Source organism: Onychostruthus taczanowskii, unplaced genomic scaffold, assembly GCF_017590055.1.
Source record: "Onychostruthus taczanowskii isolate IOZ18803 unplaced genomic scaffold, ASM1759005v1 scaffold1, whole genome shotgun sequence".
Classification (NCBI taxonomy): Eukaryota; Metazoa; Chordata; class Aves; order Passeriformes; family Passeridae; genus Onychostruthus; species Onychostruthus taczanowskii.
In genome coordinates this window covers 35,363,254-35,378,993 of record NW_024496525.1, presented here as the reverse complement: position 1 = coordinate 35,378,993, position 15,740 = coordinate 35,363,254, and the positions used below count along the sequence as shown (strand labels likewise).

The window sequence follows — 15,740 nt, the reverse complement described above, 5'->3', positions numbered from 1 at the left end:
CTGGTCCATTTAATTTTGTAATTTCATTTCTATTGTCATAGTGTGCCGGTGTCTGTAGCAGAGCAGAATGGAAAACACTGCCCTTGAGGAAATCATATGAGAAAATTCACAAAGTTCTGTTGGGTTTATTATCTGTTTGTTTTTGTTTTGTTCTGTTCCCCTCTGGGGCACTGATCTGATTGTTTGCAGAACTCCAATGAAATAAAACCACCTAAGCTTGGGCCTAAGTCTGAGGCTCCAGTGCTGCCATCTGATCTCTGTGAGGTGCCTGTGTCTGCCAAGCCTTGTGTCATTTACTCAGAGGATGGGGCTTCACTCAGGTGTGAAAAGCTCACCCTCAATTAAGATGTGACAGGAGCAGTGTTGTACCAAACAGAAGAGAAACCAAGTGTCCTGACAGCACAGTGATGTGGGTCTGAGATGAATTTTACCCTCTGAGGCATTCACAGGTGTTCTGTTCTATCCCAAGAAATGAGTGGTGTTTCTCAGAAAACTTTCATCTTTTTGATACTGCTCGAGTTTCTAATAACAAAATACAGATAACAATGAGAGGCTTTAATATGAGTCCCAGCAATAATAGAAATGAGCTTCAGCTAAAACCCAGCAGAGTTATACAGGAAACCACAGGCTGTTTTCATGTAATTATGTAAGTGGGGTGCAGGTAAGGGCAGGATTTTTGTTTTGCTTTGGGTTTTCTTTTGGGTTTTTTTAAATAATAGGTTTGAACCAAAGAAGGTGTTTACCTTCAGCTCTGTTGAAAATAGAAAAGGCCTCTCTAGTTCTTAAAAGCTGGAAAGGTGGTAATGTTTATATTTGTAGAAAGATGAAAATGTATCTTCTCTTGTCATTCTAATTTTAAAAAAAACTGCTGTTTTAAGAAATAAAGTACAGAAATAGCTTATATCTAATTGCTAATGCTAATGACATAATCCTTCACCCACAAAGAAAATCTTTGTGAGAAGGCAATTTGCCATTAATGGACCAGTATTATATTTTAAAGATTGCAATTGCAAATACTAAATTGAGTTTCTGAAGTGTCTCTGAATGTTTGAGCATAGAGCTGTGTTTTGTAGCAGGAGTACAGATGAATGTAAAAGCTATTTTGTAAGTAAAAAAATTGCTATGAAATACTATTTCAATTCTGAATTTTATTAATTTAAAAAGGGGAAAAAAAGTGTCAAAAATAGAGCTTTCAGGCTTTTCAAATTAGAGATATTTTAGCTCTTTTCTTTTTTTCCCTTACCAACAGCTGTCACTTCTTATGAAGACCTTGGCCTTTTTGCATTTGGATCAACTGGAAGGGTGAGTATTCATTTTTACCTGTTTTTCTTCTAGGTCTCATGCTTCTGATATGCAAATGTTCTTTGCATAATAAATATAAATGAAATTAATAGTATATTACTAACAGCATGCTGAAAAATCCATTGCAGCCTGAAGCTTTTCATTTGGTTTCAGTTTGTGTGTCTGCTCTGTGGAAACCCAACTTCAGTTAAATTTACACTCCTTAAATGCAAGATTTTGTGCTCTTTTCCTGTCAGAGTGTTCACTTTTAGTTGTCTGTACAAATCTGCTCACTGGCATTGTTGTCAGGTTGGCTCAAGGTTCAGATTTAGTACAGTCCTGCTTCTCTTTTAAAACTGTTAAGAGACAGTAGGTGATGGATTTGCTCTTGGTGTTTCAGCATTCCATAGGGATCTAAGATAAGGGATGGCTTTTTATGTCATTTCCAAAAAGAAACAGCTAAGAGTACATAGGATGCATGTTATTTGTTTCCTTTTGTTTAATAAGCTCTTCACATGAATATTTCTTACTTGTTTTATCTCATGATTATAAAAAAAAACCTCAAAAGACCAAAGTAACCAAACAAAACCACCATCAGACACAACCATTTCTGATATAAGAGTAACCAAAATGTTAGCTGTTATTTTTTTGGTAGTGTGGTGTGAATCTCTCCTAATAGTGATGTTACTGCCTGTGAATACTGCACATTTAATATTGTGAATTCTGTGCTCTGTGTTCAGTTAAACCTGGCTGAAAACAGGTTTTTTACCACACATGAGTGTGATTTTAATGTTTTACTGTAAGAGTGCAAACGTTTTAAAATTAGTTAGCCTTAACAGGTTAGAGACTGCTTTCTTTTATCTAAATGTCAGTGAGAATTAAACCTGAGCTATCAGGTGTTTGTAAGGCTTCCATTAGCATTAATAAGCAGATGAGTGTAGTCTGTGGATCAATATTTATTGATTAAATTAACAAGTGATCAACCTCAAGAGATAATAAGTCTTGATAATAGCAAGGAATAAAACGTAGTTATTTTTACAGGACCTGTTCTGTACACATCAGCCATGAGCCATTACTTGAAAAAGTCATAGAAATGTAGAGCTTAAGTAGAAACTAAAATGTGACTTCCTCTGCCTTTGCCCTGAAGCAGGGCTGAACATACATAAACCATTCTTGGCAGATGCTTGTCTAATCTGTTAATTAAAAGTTTAAGTGAAGGAGATTTCACAGCTTCACATCATAGTCAATGTATGTATTTTTTTTTAATTTTCTTAATATACTGTTTCATTATTTGTAGTTTAAGTAATCTGTGCTGAAAATTATCTGGCCTTTTATTTTCAGTGTGCATGGAGAGCACTGGAATATTTCTGTGCTGGGAAGCTGTCCTTTTGATGAAATAATCAAAGTTCACCAGGCTTTCCTGGTGAACTGATGTTTTCTGGAGCAGTTGTATTTGTTGCTGAAGCATCTTTGATATTTATACACTTTTCTTAAAACTTGCCTGCAAGACAGGCTTTGCTGCTTCTCAGTGTGTTTTCTCAGACTGTTTTCTCTTTGCAATCCAGTAACTCTTTAAGTCCTGTATTTGAGGTCTGTTTCCTGAATGCCTTTTACTGATCTTGTTGATTTTTAGGCTTTTCTACTTCACCACAACCATTCTGAATTCTCATCTGTCCCTGAATAGTTCTCACTTCAGTCAGGCACAGATGACTTTTTTTTTTGCTTTTTTTCTCTGCAGCATTGCTTAGTTCTGCCTCACACATAGGGGATGATGCTGCCAGGCCAGTGTAGGACCTGGCTTTAACTGGCAGCTTAGCTTGAGTAAACTGCTGGTTAACTACTCTTGAAGTAGAGCAGGTACTCATCCTGGTGATTTCCTTTCAAGTGTATTTTTCTGGGATTTGTAAGAATGGAAATATTCTGCTGTTGGAAGATTGTTGATTCTTCCTTTCCAAAGGTGTGAACTATTTGTTTCCATCTATGGCAAATTCCAAGATAACATATTTTTTTCTTCCTTTCCTGGGTGAATTTCAAATTGACTTTGAATTAATTTAAAATTTGAATTTTTTTTTTTTTCCAAAAATCCAAATTTGTACTTCTTCTCATTACTGTAGCTTAATTTTTTCCAAGTTGACTTAATGGCAGTGCTCATTTAGGAAATGTCCTGTATCAAGAAGAGCAGTGTGCAGAAAGAAGACTGAAGCTCATGATCATGGTATTTTAGAGCTAAACTGAAAAGAAAACATTGGAAAAACTTTTTAGCCATTTTTAGGGTTGGTTTTTTTTTTTTTTTTAGTTATTAGAATAATTTTTTTTTTTATTCAGATGAGTCTTTAAATAGCCTTTAATAATTTTTGCTTCCATATCAGTCCAGTATGAATAATCACAAGTGCTAAGGAAAAGTCTATCTGCTTTACAAGTTTAAAAAGCAAGGTCGTTCCTGACAGTCAAAAATATTCAGGACTGAGGAAGTGCACTTGAGCTTGAAAAAATCTCTGCTGTCTGTCTTCTCAGAGATAAATTATAATTTTCATTTTTATTCACCTGATACCAGTTAGAATGTACTTATGTTTTCAGTGATTTAAAAACCTTCTCTTATGCACAGCAGGCTTCACTGTATAATTACTCTTGCTTTGTCTCAGGATAAAAATGTGATATTTTCAGGAAGAATTTTTGTTTCCAGGTTCATTTTAGATTGTGCTGGTTTCCATGTGTTAAACTCCTCACTAAGGAGAAGATTCCCTTCCTTTCAGGACTTCTTATCACTGCTCCATCTGGTGTGTTTAAGATAATACACATGTGGTTTATGCCTGCTGTAGACATATGATTTTAGTTATCCTTCTTACCCTTTCTAAAGAAATCAATTTTTTTATAGGTCCTTGTTGCAACTACAATAATTATCCAGAATATTGGAGGTAAGAGACTTCATATGCTCAATATTAAATCTGTGACAGGCTTCAAAGCTCCACGAGCACCAAAGGCAATAATTAAAGTGTTTTTAAGAAACTGATTAAAAGGACAGAAAAGGGAAGGGCTCTTGTGATGGTGCTGAGCAGAAGGGCTGTAGTTGTGGGATAGATGCAGGAATTTTGGGGGTTGTTTCTCTGCCTGTTGCTGCATCCCAGGATGTGGAGCACATCCCTTAGAGCTGCACTGCTCATTGAAAGCAGCTCAAGAAGCAGCATCTCCTCTCTGCTGCTCTCTACATTTGTATCTGGTAGCTGCATTTTATCAGATCATGTGTTTTGGGTTTTGCTGTTGGAACCTGCTTGTGCATTTTAGTGATTTGTGCAGCAAGTGAATGTTTACTTAGCTATGATGTTTCATATGTTTTGCATTAATGGGAGCTTTCTTTTTTTAGCTCAATAACTTGTTTTTTGGGGGGAGTTTATTTTCCTGACTTACATCATGTGGGCTGTCCACTTCCACTGTTAGTTATTTTGTTTTCCTTGGTACATGGCATAATAAAATAACACTCTCTGTTTTTGTACTTGGACTCTTACACAGGTATACTCACATACTTTACAGTCACTAAGTGTTTAGAAATTATTTGTCTGAAAGTAGAACAGTTTGAAGTCTCCTGGAACAATTTGAATTTTTATTTTGTTGTAAATGTTTTGGATGCTTTCTTTTAAATGAAGGAATTATCTGAAAGCTCCCTCCTCTGTTCCCTACCACCATGGGATACCCATGTTCACATACATCAATTGAAGGAAACAGCATTCCAGTGCTGTTCTTCTTTCCTTTAAGATTTACTGTCAAGTCCAGATAATTCAGTGATTGCTGTTTTTTGTCACTGTCTGAGCACCTAGAACTAGACAAAGTAACTGTGCTTTCATGATAAACTTGGAATATTTTCTTGTACTAAAAGTTCCAATATAATAAAAGCTGCCCAAATGAAATGGCTCTAAAAATCCAAGCATTAATTTTAGGCAGGAGTGACCATAGCAATTCCAAGATTAAGGACTATTTATTCATACAGGTTTTAGAGGATGTTCTGTAGCAATGAACAAATCTTTTCATTTCCTTTTCCATTTGAGTGGAACTCTAAATAAACAGTACAAGAGAAGGAGAGGCACACAGAGCAGGTTCTGGAGATTCTGGGATCGTGTACAAGATTTTGTTGTCAGAGGAAACACGACTCTCATTTCTTCCTCATCACAGTTCATAACTTCCTCTGTGCCATTCTTAATAAAATTCAGCTCAGTAACTCTAGAGCCCCAAACCAGTGCATGCTGGATGCTGCAGTCCCCATGGCAGGACCAGCTCTGAAGGTGACTGTGCTGCAGGCTGACAGCTCCTAAAAAATAAGATATGAAGAGTTCTCTTTACTTCTCACACAGCTTTGGCTCTTAAAGAACTGCATGGAAAGAAAAGAATTTTTCTTGTCTTTCTGGTCCTTCTGCAGATTTTACATGGGAGAAGTGTGGAGTGTAGTTTTTCCTGAGTGGGATCCATGCTGGGATTAAGTGTAAAACCTGGGCTCAGCCTGGTTTGCTGTGTTCCCCTCTTTCTGTTTTTCTGTCTGGCTGAAGGAACCAGGAGCACGGTGCCTGTTGGGCAGACATCCAGACTCTGTCAACATCTTTGATTTCAGAGGAAGGCTAAAAATAAAATTGTTTTGTGTTACCTCTAACATCATCAGACCTGGGTGCGTTGCATCATACGGTATCTTATTTCAGAAGTGATTAGAGAGCGTGAGATAATGAAAGATGGCTTGTGATTAAGCAACTTTACCAGGGTTATTGCCACTATCTGCATCTAGTCTGGGCTTTTTTTCAAGTTTGCTCTGATCCCTTCTAAAAATAGCCTAAATGCAGAAGTGATTTACATTAATTTGTGGTGGAGAGAGCATTTTGGTAATAATTCTAATAGTTATGCTTTCCAATTTGTCATCTTTGTGTTTTTTTAAAAGAAAGCTTAATGTGCAAATTGGAATTTTACATTCTAATTGCATACACTCAGGGATTTGTGTAGACAGGGGAATTGATTTTTTCTATTACCAGGATACCTAAGGGAAAAAATAAACATTTTTGTACAGCTGCAGGAAAGCACTGATTGGTCAAATTAAGGTTCAGTTTTCAAGTACATCGTTTGGAATTTTAGCATGCATCTCTGACATGAGTATTCAACTTTTCCTGCAGATTTTTAATTGTCCCTTTGAAGGCATTTAGTTAATCCGTGTAACACAAATCAAATACCAAAATCCATTAAAGTTAATCCAAGATTAACTAAGGATGCACCAGGATACTGAGTTGACTTTTCAATATCCAAATCTAAAATTAGAATAATTTTAATACCCTAACTATAGAATATGAGCTTAGAGTGACTAAACTTGGAGAACATTTGCCTTGCTTTCTTTATAATGAGTGTGTTCTTGTAAAATAGGTATTTGTTAATGAGAGAAAACACAGTATTGAATGGGATAGTGCTGCTAATTTTTACATTCCATTTCTCAGTTTTTTTGACCCAATCCAGCAGCCCTTTAATGTAAACAATCACGTGAACTGCCTTGATCCTGACAGGGCTGCTTGGTGTGTGGGTGCAGAGAGCACATGAAAAAGGGAACTGTCAAATTGCACTTGCCAGGCTGCTCAGGTTTGTTCATCTGCTCCTCCCAACCCTTTCCTGTCACACATATCTTCCTCTGGAGTGATCTTCCCTGTGTCCAATTCTCACCTGCTGTGAAGAAGAGGATCTTGAGGGGTCCCAGATGGTGTCAGGTGCCCTCAAAGAAGGGGGAGAGCCCTTGAGGAATTGCAGGCCTGGAGGCACACAAGAGGAGAGGGAGGCTCCTGCTGGAAATGCTGAGTTCCATGGCTCTGCTGGCTCTTCATGTCATCCTTCCCAGGAGCAGCTGGAGTTGGATGGGTTCCCTGCTATTGTTTAATAGTGCTGTGCTTCTAGGAAGTGATGGATGAGGCACAGTGGGCCAGAGCCATGCCTGGGAATCACACACAGCCCTTCCCTCTCCCCACCAAGGAAGTTTTGGGAGATTCCTAGGTGCTTTCTGAAGCAGGGGAGGAAGGAGGACAGCAATTTCTCCTTCTAGAACTGTCCTTTCTGTGACTGAAAAGGAGGACAGTCCACAGCCACGTACCCAAGAGAAAATCTTGAGCGCTCCTAAAGCATGTGTAATAGAGAAGGGCTGATTTTTAGCAAGGCTGGTGGAAAAATGGAGACAAACACAATAAAGCATTGCACAAGAGCAGCTCTCAGCCCGTTGCCAGCACTAAGCAGTGCCAGCACTGAGGTTAGCAGGAAGCATGTGGAGTTCTGCAGCGTGCTTCCCAGGCTGGGGCTGCCATCAGCTGAAGGTCACTGCTGCTGAGATGTGGCTGGGCCCAGAGGGCCTGGTGGCTGTGATGCACACAAACATCAGTCCAGACTGCTGAGAACGAGAGTTTAATCATTTAAAATTTATTAACAGTGGGATGAAGTGCTGCAGTACAACCTGCTGCAGTACCACCACATAGCTTAGGTGGTCTCTGTGAGGGTTTTTGCAATACGTATTTGTTTTTTCATTTTCTTCAGATAACCTGCCTTGGCTTGTCCCCAGGTTGCCATTGCAGTCATTCTTTGGAACTAAACTTTCCAGACAGCTATCTTACTTTTACAAAGAATTATTTGTTTTCTTATATACAGTTTAATTCAATGTCATTTCTATAACTGGTGCTTTTTTTGCTCTTTGCTTCCATATTCTGGAGATAAGGTGTCCTCAAAGGTACACATTTTTCTTCTGTGTAGGAATCAGTGATGGGGGAAAAAAGCTCGTTCTGTGACCCTGGAGCAATTTTTATCCCCAGCACTGCCTGAACGCTGCAGGCAGTGACTGGGAGTGACAGGATTCCTTCCAATGGGTGATGCTGCTCTGTCAGTTTTATGGCCTGTTAATACAGTCAAGGTGACAGACAATACACAGAGACCCTGCTGGGAGTGTAAGACACCCCAAAGAAGTATTTACAATCGCGTGGTTGGTATTTTTCAAGCTTCCCGGAATCAATGGAGAGGCGTAGCCGCTGTGCAAAGCAGATATTTCAAAAAAGCAGCACCACCCTCTGCTGGCCTGGGCTGCCTTCCCGGGAGAGCTGCCGGCAGCCCGGCGCCTCGGGAGCTTCTCCTGCTGCCTTCCACATCCCCTCCCCTTTGTTTTTCTGGGGTAAACAGTGAAATATTTCATTTAGTTCCCCCCATGTACATATATATCTGTGTGTGTGTGCATGCTTTCTGTGAGTGCCTGCTTGGAGGCACTGTGCAGAGACTAATAAACCCCTCTTTTTATCAAGCTAAGTGGGCATTTTTAAATTGCAAATTATTTTATTTTGTGGGTTTTTTTCCTCCCCTCATCAAGTTGATCCATTCTGCAGTTTAGTTCTAAACATGTTTGCAACATTTTAAATAAAGCAAATATTTTTTCAGACTGAGGGGGTGGATGGGAATATAACCTTTGTGTAATCAGTGAGAACAATACTCCAGAAAGTCTGAAAATGAATGAATGGTGCAAATCATGGAGGAATAAAATAAAATACAGCTTTTTTCATGCTGAGACCTGCATCGTTAATACCTTAAGAAATTACTGAGCTTCCTTTAAGTATGGGAAATCTAATTCTGTTTTCAAACAAACTCAAATGTTTGTTTTCACAGCAAGGTTTACTTTTGACCTGAAAGCCTAATTATCCTGACTGATTCAAAGTGAGGATTTCCAGTGCAGAGCTGCCTTAATTAAGGGCAGGTTTGTCAGCTCCTGTACTAATTTAACAATTGATGACCCATGCTCCTGTGTTTTCCTATTGCAGTGAATGGAAGGTTTGATATTGTTCTTTATTGTTCTTTAAATAATAGAAAAAAAAGTAAATTACAGAGACACCAACCTGCAGCTGTACTACAGAATGGAATATGTGATGAGCTATGTAGGAAACTTTTCTATTTTTTTTAGCATAAATGTACAATTATGACTAATGAAATTTTACCAAAATAAGTCTGCTGCCTGTGTGTTCCATGTACAATAATAATAATTTTTTGTTTGTTTTTTAAGCTTACCATAGGTAAATTCCAGACTAGTTCAGGTAAGAGCTAAAGATAGAAGAAAAAGGAAGCAGGGGAACAGAAATTCATTAGGATGAGTTTCCATAATAGAAGGACAAGCAAAGAAATTAGCCTGTTTCAGTTTTTGGAATTTCTCCATATGAACAAGGATTGCATCTTCTGTCACACACTCCATTCTACATCTGTATTTAAAACCAGATAAATTATCCCAACACTCTTTTTTAAGCTTCCACTAAGAGGACATATTAAAACCAGTAATTCCCTCTCTTCTCCTGGGGGAAGTTTGGAGGGGAGCTTGTTTCCATCTTTGCACAGTGCTTAAAATTGCAAGCCATCCTTACAGGGCTCCAATACCATCATCTACTGTGGCAGATGAGGAGAAGCTAACTAGAGGAGTCAGTCCCTTCAATGAAATGATTTAAAGGGATTTATCACCATAAATTCTATGTTTACTTACAAGTTTATTGTACATTCTCTGACATCCTTGCTGTGGACTTTAGTACTTGGTCTCTTTTTGGGCAGGATAGTAAGAAAAAGTTATACTTTTTTCTTTTAACCAAACAGCCACCCACATATTTGAAGTTTGGGCTACCTCAGAAGAGGTATTTTGAGGACTATTTAAAAAACAACCTTTTCTCTAGCAACTGCTTTTTCAGATAGGTGCACATATGGTCAGTGTTAAACAATATTGGTAGCACAGCACAGACATTCTGAATAATTTATGCATGCTGTGTGTATTTATAGAGTCACAGCTCATGCTGGCACTGCAGGCTGTAGTAATGGAAGTGTAAAGCAATTACTCTTTTATATTTTAATAAACTTTTTGTTTTTTCTGTCAAAGCTAATACCAAGTTTTCAGATCATGGCAAAGTGATAGGTATTTTAAGAGCAATATTTCTTACTGCTTTCAACGCAGTGTAAGTGTACAGAATAATAAACTAATAACATAATTATGATTTCTGCTGAGTTCTGGTGTGTCAAGGCCTGTTGTGAAGTTCAGAACTGTTCTCCCTCAAGCAGCTCTTGGTGCATACTGAAAATTACCTCCAACTAACATAATACATGCAAATTCAGAACCTGAAAATCAGCAAGTGACCATGTGAAGGTTGCTCACAGTTCTAGTTCAGCCCTTGTGGCATCCCCCTGTTGCTGCAGCCTCAGAGCAGGCCATTGCACAGGGTTTGTTCTGCAGGAGAGCTGTGTCCCTCAGTGCTGGAATGGGTGTTCATGTCAGTATTTCAGGGAAAAGCAGAGCACAAGGATGTTGTGCTTCTTGTTGTGTTCTCTTGTGTCACAGCTCAGTCTGGGGCTGTGGAATCTCTTCCTTCCGTGGCACATCAAGCCTGCCAAGGGGAACTGAGGTTTCATTTCTACAACACAACCTGAGTCAGGGAAGTGAGGTACAGGTTGTTATTTGGGGCAAAGGATACATGACTTTTTGTCTGTCTCATTCTATGTTCTCAATTCCTCAAGTAGAAAAAGAGTGTCACATTGTTTTTGGGTTTTTTTTTGTTTTAGTTTCATCTCTAGAAAAAACAAACCAGCCATGTTTGCTCACTTTGTAGTGTGTTGCAGAGTTACACAGTGGTTTGTGTCTTCATGCCAGATAAAGCTACAAGGAGTTGTTTCTCCTGAAGAGAATTAAAACTGTGTTTTACATGAACTAAAAGCAGAATTTGGTTTTTTTAACTGTACTAAGTATAGGCATCCTGCTCAGATTCATGCACAAGATTCAGGTCTTGTTTAAGCAAAACCCAACAGCCTGATGCTTAAATAATTTTTTACTTAGGGTTCCAACATCGGGATATAAATAAAATTATTTCATATTCATTATTCATCTTGTAGTACAAAGAAGAGAATATAAAAAATCCTACTATATGAGATTGTTTCCCATATGCCCAGAGAAAGGAGGAAAGATGCACACAAATGTTCAGCATGCACAATTTCCTTGGTGCAGCACTGGCTCCCTCCTTAGGAGTGGAATTCAGTGAAATAGGACTCCTCTCAAAAACAAAGAGTGAGCAACAAAGGATAAGTGATCAAGTGATTAGCCAGAGGCTAATAGGAATGCAAGGGCAGAGTGACAGATTGCATATTGCAGGAAATCTGATCTGGGAATTAATTTGAAGGTTTCTGCGGTGGAGACTGCAAAAGAACTAGTTTTGAAATCTTTCTGAAGGACATAAATATATGAAAATTCTGACTTGCTTGTGTATAAGGTATTGTATCATACAGGAGAGAAGGCTAATGGTTAAATAAGGTTGAATTGCAATTTAGAGGAATTTTCCTTTCACTCCTCCCCCACTTAGTTTTTTAAAAAATTAGAATGAAATATGCAGCTGCCTGCAACTTAGCATGAAAAACTGGGTTAATTTACTTAGAAATTCTAGTGACTTAGAAATATGCATGCTGTAATTCTCTCTGGTTGAACCTAAATTCTGTTGTAGGAGAATAAATCAGGACAGCAGATAAATACCTCAGCACACACAATCAACAGCTACATGTCACTAAATATACATAAATATTGGGAAAAAACAGAGCTTTTAATTACAAAGTGAGTATTATTATTAAGTGACTTACCAAATGGTTTTAATTTAACTTTGTGGTAGGTAGATTTCACTTTGTGTTAATAGAATTCTCTTTCTTTATTGGGATCACCTTACCCTTTCTTCAGAATTTAACAGTAACTTCTGTAATACAGCAGTGTCTGAGTCCACATACCTTTTCTTTTAAGATTCAAAAAATTTCCTACATAAAAAATCCCACACAAACTTATTCAAATATCAGCTTATGAAAGTTTGCTGGTTTGCCTTTTAAAAATGTAATGTTGTAATTTTAAAGCATGAATAAATACATTGTGATAAAATTCTAAAGAATTACTAAATACAGAAGAGTTAAATTTGAGTACAACAGATGAGTTTTTGTCAGGGATTGAATGTAACTAAGCTTTTACTGACACAATACTAAAATTACTTGCTGCTGCAGGATGAAAATTAGCTTCACCTAGGCTTTGATGCTTGTTGAAGCTGTTTGTAAAGCTTGATTTTTTGAGTAATTCTCTGCTGGTTACATAAAAAAGCAGCATGAAGAGTATGTGAAGGGATCAGACTAGTATAAATTGGGATTTAAAAACCCTCTCATTCCTTCCTTTGATCACAGTATTTAGTGAAGGAGAAAAGTGGCGCTGTGAAGGAGCTTTTGGATTGCTTTCTGCTGAATAGAATTAAAAACACTTAATTTCAAGTCAATAATCCTGTAAGAGTAGCTAATAATTTCTCTTCTGCTTCACAGTTCCTGTACAGTTCTGCACTTGATATTATTGTGGGGTCTTGTTGGTGATGGATTTGTCATGAGAAGCAGGGATCTGTCACTGATAATCCTCTTAGCTCTAAGGACCAAACCTTGCAGTATATAAAAAATCCCTTTCAAGTCCTATATTTGTGTTTGAATTTCTGTCTTTTATTTATTTAGTACAACAGCAATTGAACAACTATGAAAACTGAATCTTTAAAAAACCTTATTGTACTGAGAGAAACAAACATTATTTACTCCCATCATGAATAATGTCTCACAGAGTGGAAGGAGGAGTGCTGCAGCCTTACAGTCTAGCCTGTAGGTCTGTATTCCCAGGTAGAAGTGCAAGCCTATATATTACATTATTTTGCCTTTTAGTCCTTTGGATTATGTTTTCCTTGTTTCAAGACTCACATTGTAAGAGTCTCTTTGGAGGCATTAGCTGACATCAGTGCAGTGCTTGCAGCTATTTTTAAGGGAAGTGTATGAGAAAATAAATTCTGGTTCTGGTGCCGCGGTGTCTCACGCAGAGCTGAGATGTTCCAGGCGTAGCCCTGCTGGTCCAGCCCTGCTGGCTGAGATGCTGCTGTTCCTCTGCTAAATCTGTCCTGCTTCTGTTTGCAGCCATGTCATCTTATCTGCTGATTGTCAAGTCTGAACTTCCCGGGGCTGTTGCGGGGCTTTTGAGTGGAGCCGAGAGTGGGTAAGGAAAAATGCTTGGTGCATTCTGTGTTTGTCTTGAAGAAAAAAGGGGTCCAGCACTGCTGGAAGAGATGGGTGCTGACACTTCTCTGGTCTCACATGTGAATTTAAATAGTCACTTACATGAGTTGTTGGAATATGAAATGTATTTGGCAAGTGCAGGTCTTTTGCAGCACACACACAGAGCGTGATTCTTTTCCTCATGGCGATTTCCCATCCTACGACCTTAAAGTCAGTGGCAAAACTCCACCTACAGGAATCTCCTTCCTGTAATATTTTAAAAGGGGAAGCAGGAAGGTGCTGGGAGGGAGAGGAGAAGAAACATTTCCACTGCTGTCATGTTATCACTTCACATAATTCAGAATCACAGTACAAAAAATGGCAGGCATTTATATGGAAATATTTTGTTGTCTTGCTCTAGTAATTGGACTTGTCTTGGGAAAAATGCCAGGTTTCCAGACTTGGTTTATAATTCCTAAACTTGGCTCCCAGTAAAGAAGTTATTTTTCGCAGTTGAGCTGTAAAGTTGTTTGTAAGGACTGTGTCCCTCACATTTCCATTGGAACTGTCACAAGAAATCGAAGGCAAACACTGCAGCTTCAGCGCTGAAATATCTTGTTTGAGTTGTTCCATGCTCCTGTCAATCCTAACAGTGTATCTTGGAGTGCCTTACAGCTGTTTTTCCAAATTGCTATTTTCAGATGTTTTGAGCTCAAAACTTGTTCTGGATTGAAATGTGGTGAAATTGTCTCAAGGCTGTGTGATGCTTGTATTATTCCTGAATGTTTTGGGTGAATTTTAAGTGGGAAATCAGTTTGTCAAAAGGTACTTTAGTTGATTTTCTATTTTATCACTTGCAACTTTTATAATGAGTTTGAAAAATTAATTGTGGCTGTAATCTTGGTTTCTGTCTTTCTTCCCCCTGGGCCCTCACAGTTTTAGTAAGGTTTTTTTGTCAGTTTTCGCTTTTTTTTCCAATCTATTACTTTTTATTTATATTTGTTATTTTTAGTCTGCTTATGTATCTCTTCCAGCTGTGGTAGTTATCAGCTTTTCATGGGCTGTAACCTTCTCCTTCAAGCTCATCTCCAAATTTAGCATCTAACATCTCTTACCACTTTTAATTTTATGTCAGCTCTGTTTATGCAAAGTGAATTTTCTTCCAGCAAAGATACACTTTGAAACAAACAGTTTAAGAAGACTCCTGGTAGGTAGAACCTGGAGATTCAACCCTGTGCTGCTCCAAGGTTTATTCTGTTTTAAAAAAGCACTGTGAAAACTTCTTCATTAAGGTCCTGTGGGATAATGCTCCCAAAAGCTTTGTCCAGGTCCAACCTCAGATCTCCTGGATGTGAGCACTCAGGTTACAGTGTTGAACTGTTTATTACAAACCACATGAGCTGTTGTAATCCTCAGTGATCTGTCAGCTCTGCCAGCACCCATGCTTCTTCCTTAGCTGAAGCTACAGTTGGAGATGGGAATGAAGTTCAGCTTTGCATTTAGAAAGAGCTGAAATTGCCCATAGGAATCCTAACCACAGCCCCATGCTTAGGTGATTGGCAGCCTGGTCTCCTCCAGTTCCTGCCTCTGTAAATTGGAGTTCTTGCATCAATCAATGCTTATTTAACACAATTTCCCACCTGTAGTATTTGTCCAAGCAAATTGTTCAAGTGCTGTGGTCAAGCAGTATTCCAGGAGCATGCACATATGTGTGCCCACATCTATATTTAATTTATTTTGACATAGGAATACTAGATCATAATCTTTTGTTTCTGTGTGTTTTTTGCAGATGTTAAGTGTACATTTTTACTAGCTGACCTTATAAATTGTAGGAAATTGTTCAACAAAAATAGGTAATCAAATACCAAGCTTAAGAAGCAACTTATTTATGCAAAGGGCATAAATATTGAATAGTTTGATTCAACTTCTTTACCTGGACCACTTGTTTCCAGATGGGATTGCACAACTGTTCTGTGTTTGTTAAGTCATTATAGCATTTGATATGCTTCCAGTTGGTGCAGAATTGATCTTAAATGTAGTTGGGATGTATCAAAAATGTCATTTAAACTATCTGTGAGAGTATTTTATATGCATAAACCCTCCAGAGCTGTACATTTGGGAAAGCCATTTAAGGAATGTTCTGTGCATTAAATTATTTTTATAGGTGGAGGTTAGCAGGTGTGTGTGTGTTTGAAAGGCTCAGAGCCAGTCTAACACATCCTCATGTCTTTTTAAAAAACAAACCCATACAATGTGAACACTTATTAATATTGAGTGGAGATGTTTCTGTCTGCATAACAAGAATTCCACATAGTTTTGATGACATGAACATAGTTTCAAATGAGGATTGTGTTAAAAAGTTGTAATTTGTGAGCCCTCTGTTAACATTTAATGACCCTGTCAGAGGATGTGATTGA

At 38.1% G+C, this 15,740-nt stretch overlaps 1 protein-coding gene across 2 annotated transcripts in view; it reads left to right on the top strand.

Moving 5' to 3' along the window:
- The window catches only part of SLC38A6 (solute carrier family 38 member 6), a 37,715-nt gene that overhangs the window by 4,317 nt on the left and 17,658 nt on the right, over positions 1–15,740 (top strand). For both annotated transcript variants that reach the window (XM_041400518.1, XM_041400527.1), the window contains exons 4-6: positions 1,250–1,302; positions 4,157–4,196; positions 13,246–13,324. In XM_041400518.1, coding sequence (XP_041256452.1) covers positions 1,250–1,302; positions 4,157–4,196; positions 13,246–13,324 — 172 coding nt within the window. The remainder of the gene's footprint in view (positions 1–1,249; positions 1,303–4,156; positions 4,197–13,245; positions 13,325–15,740) is intronic.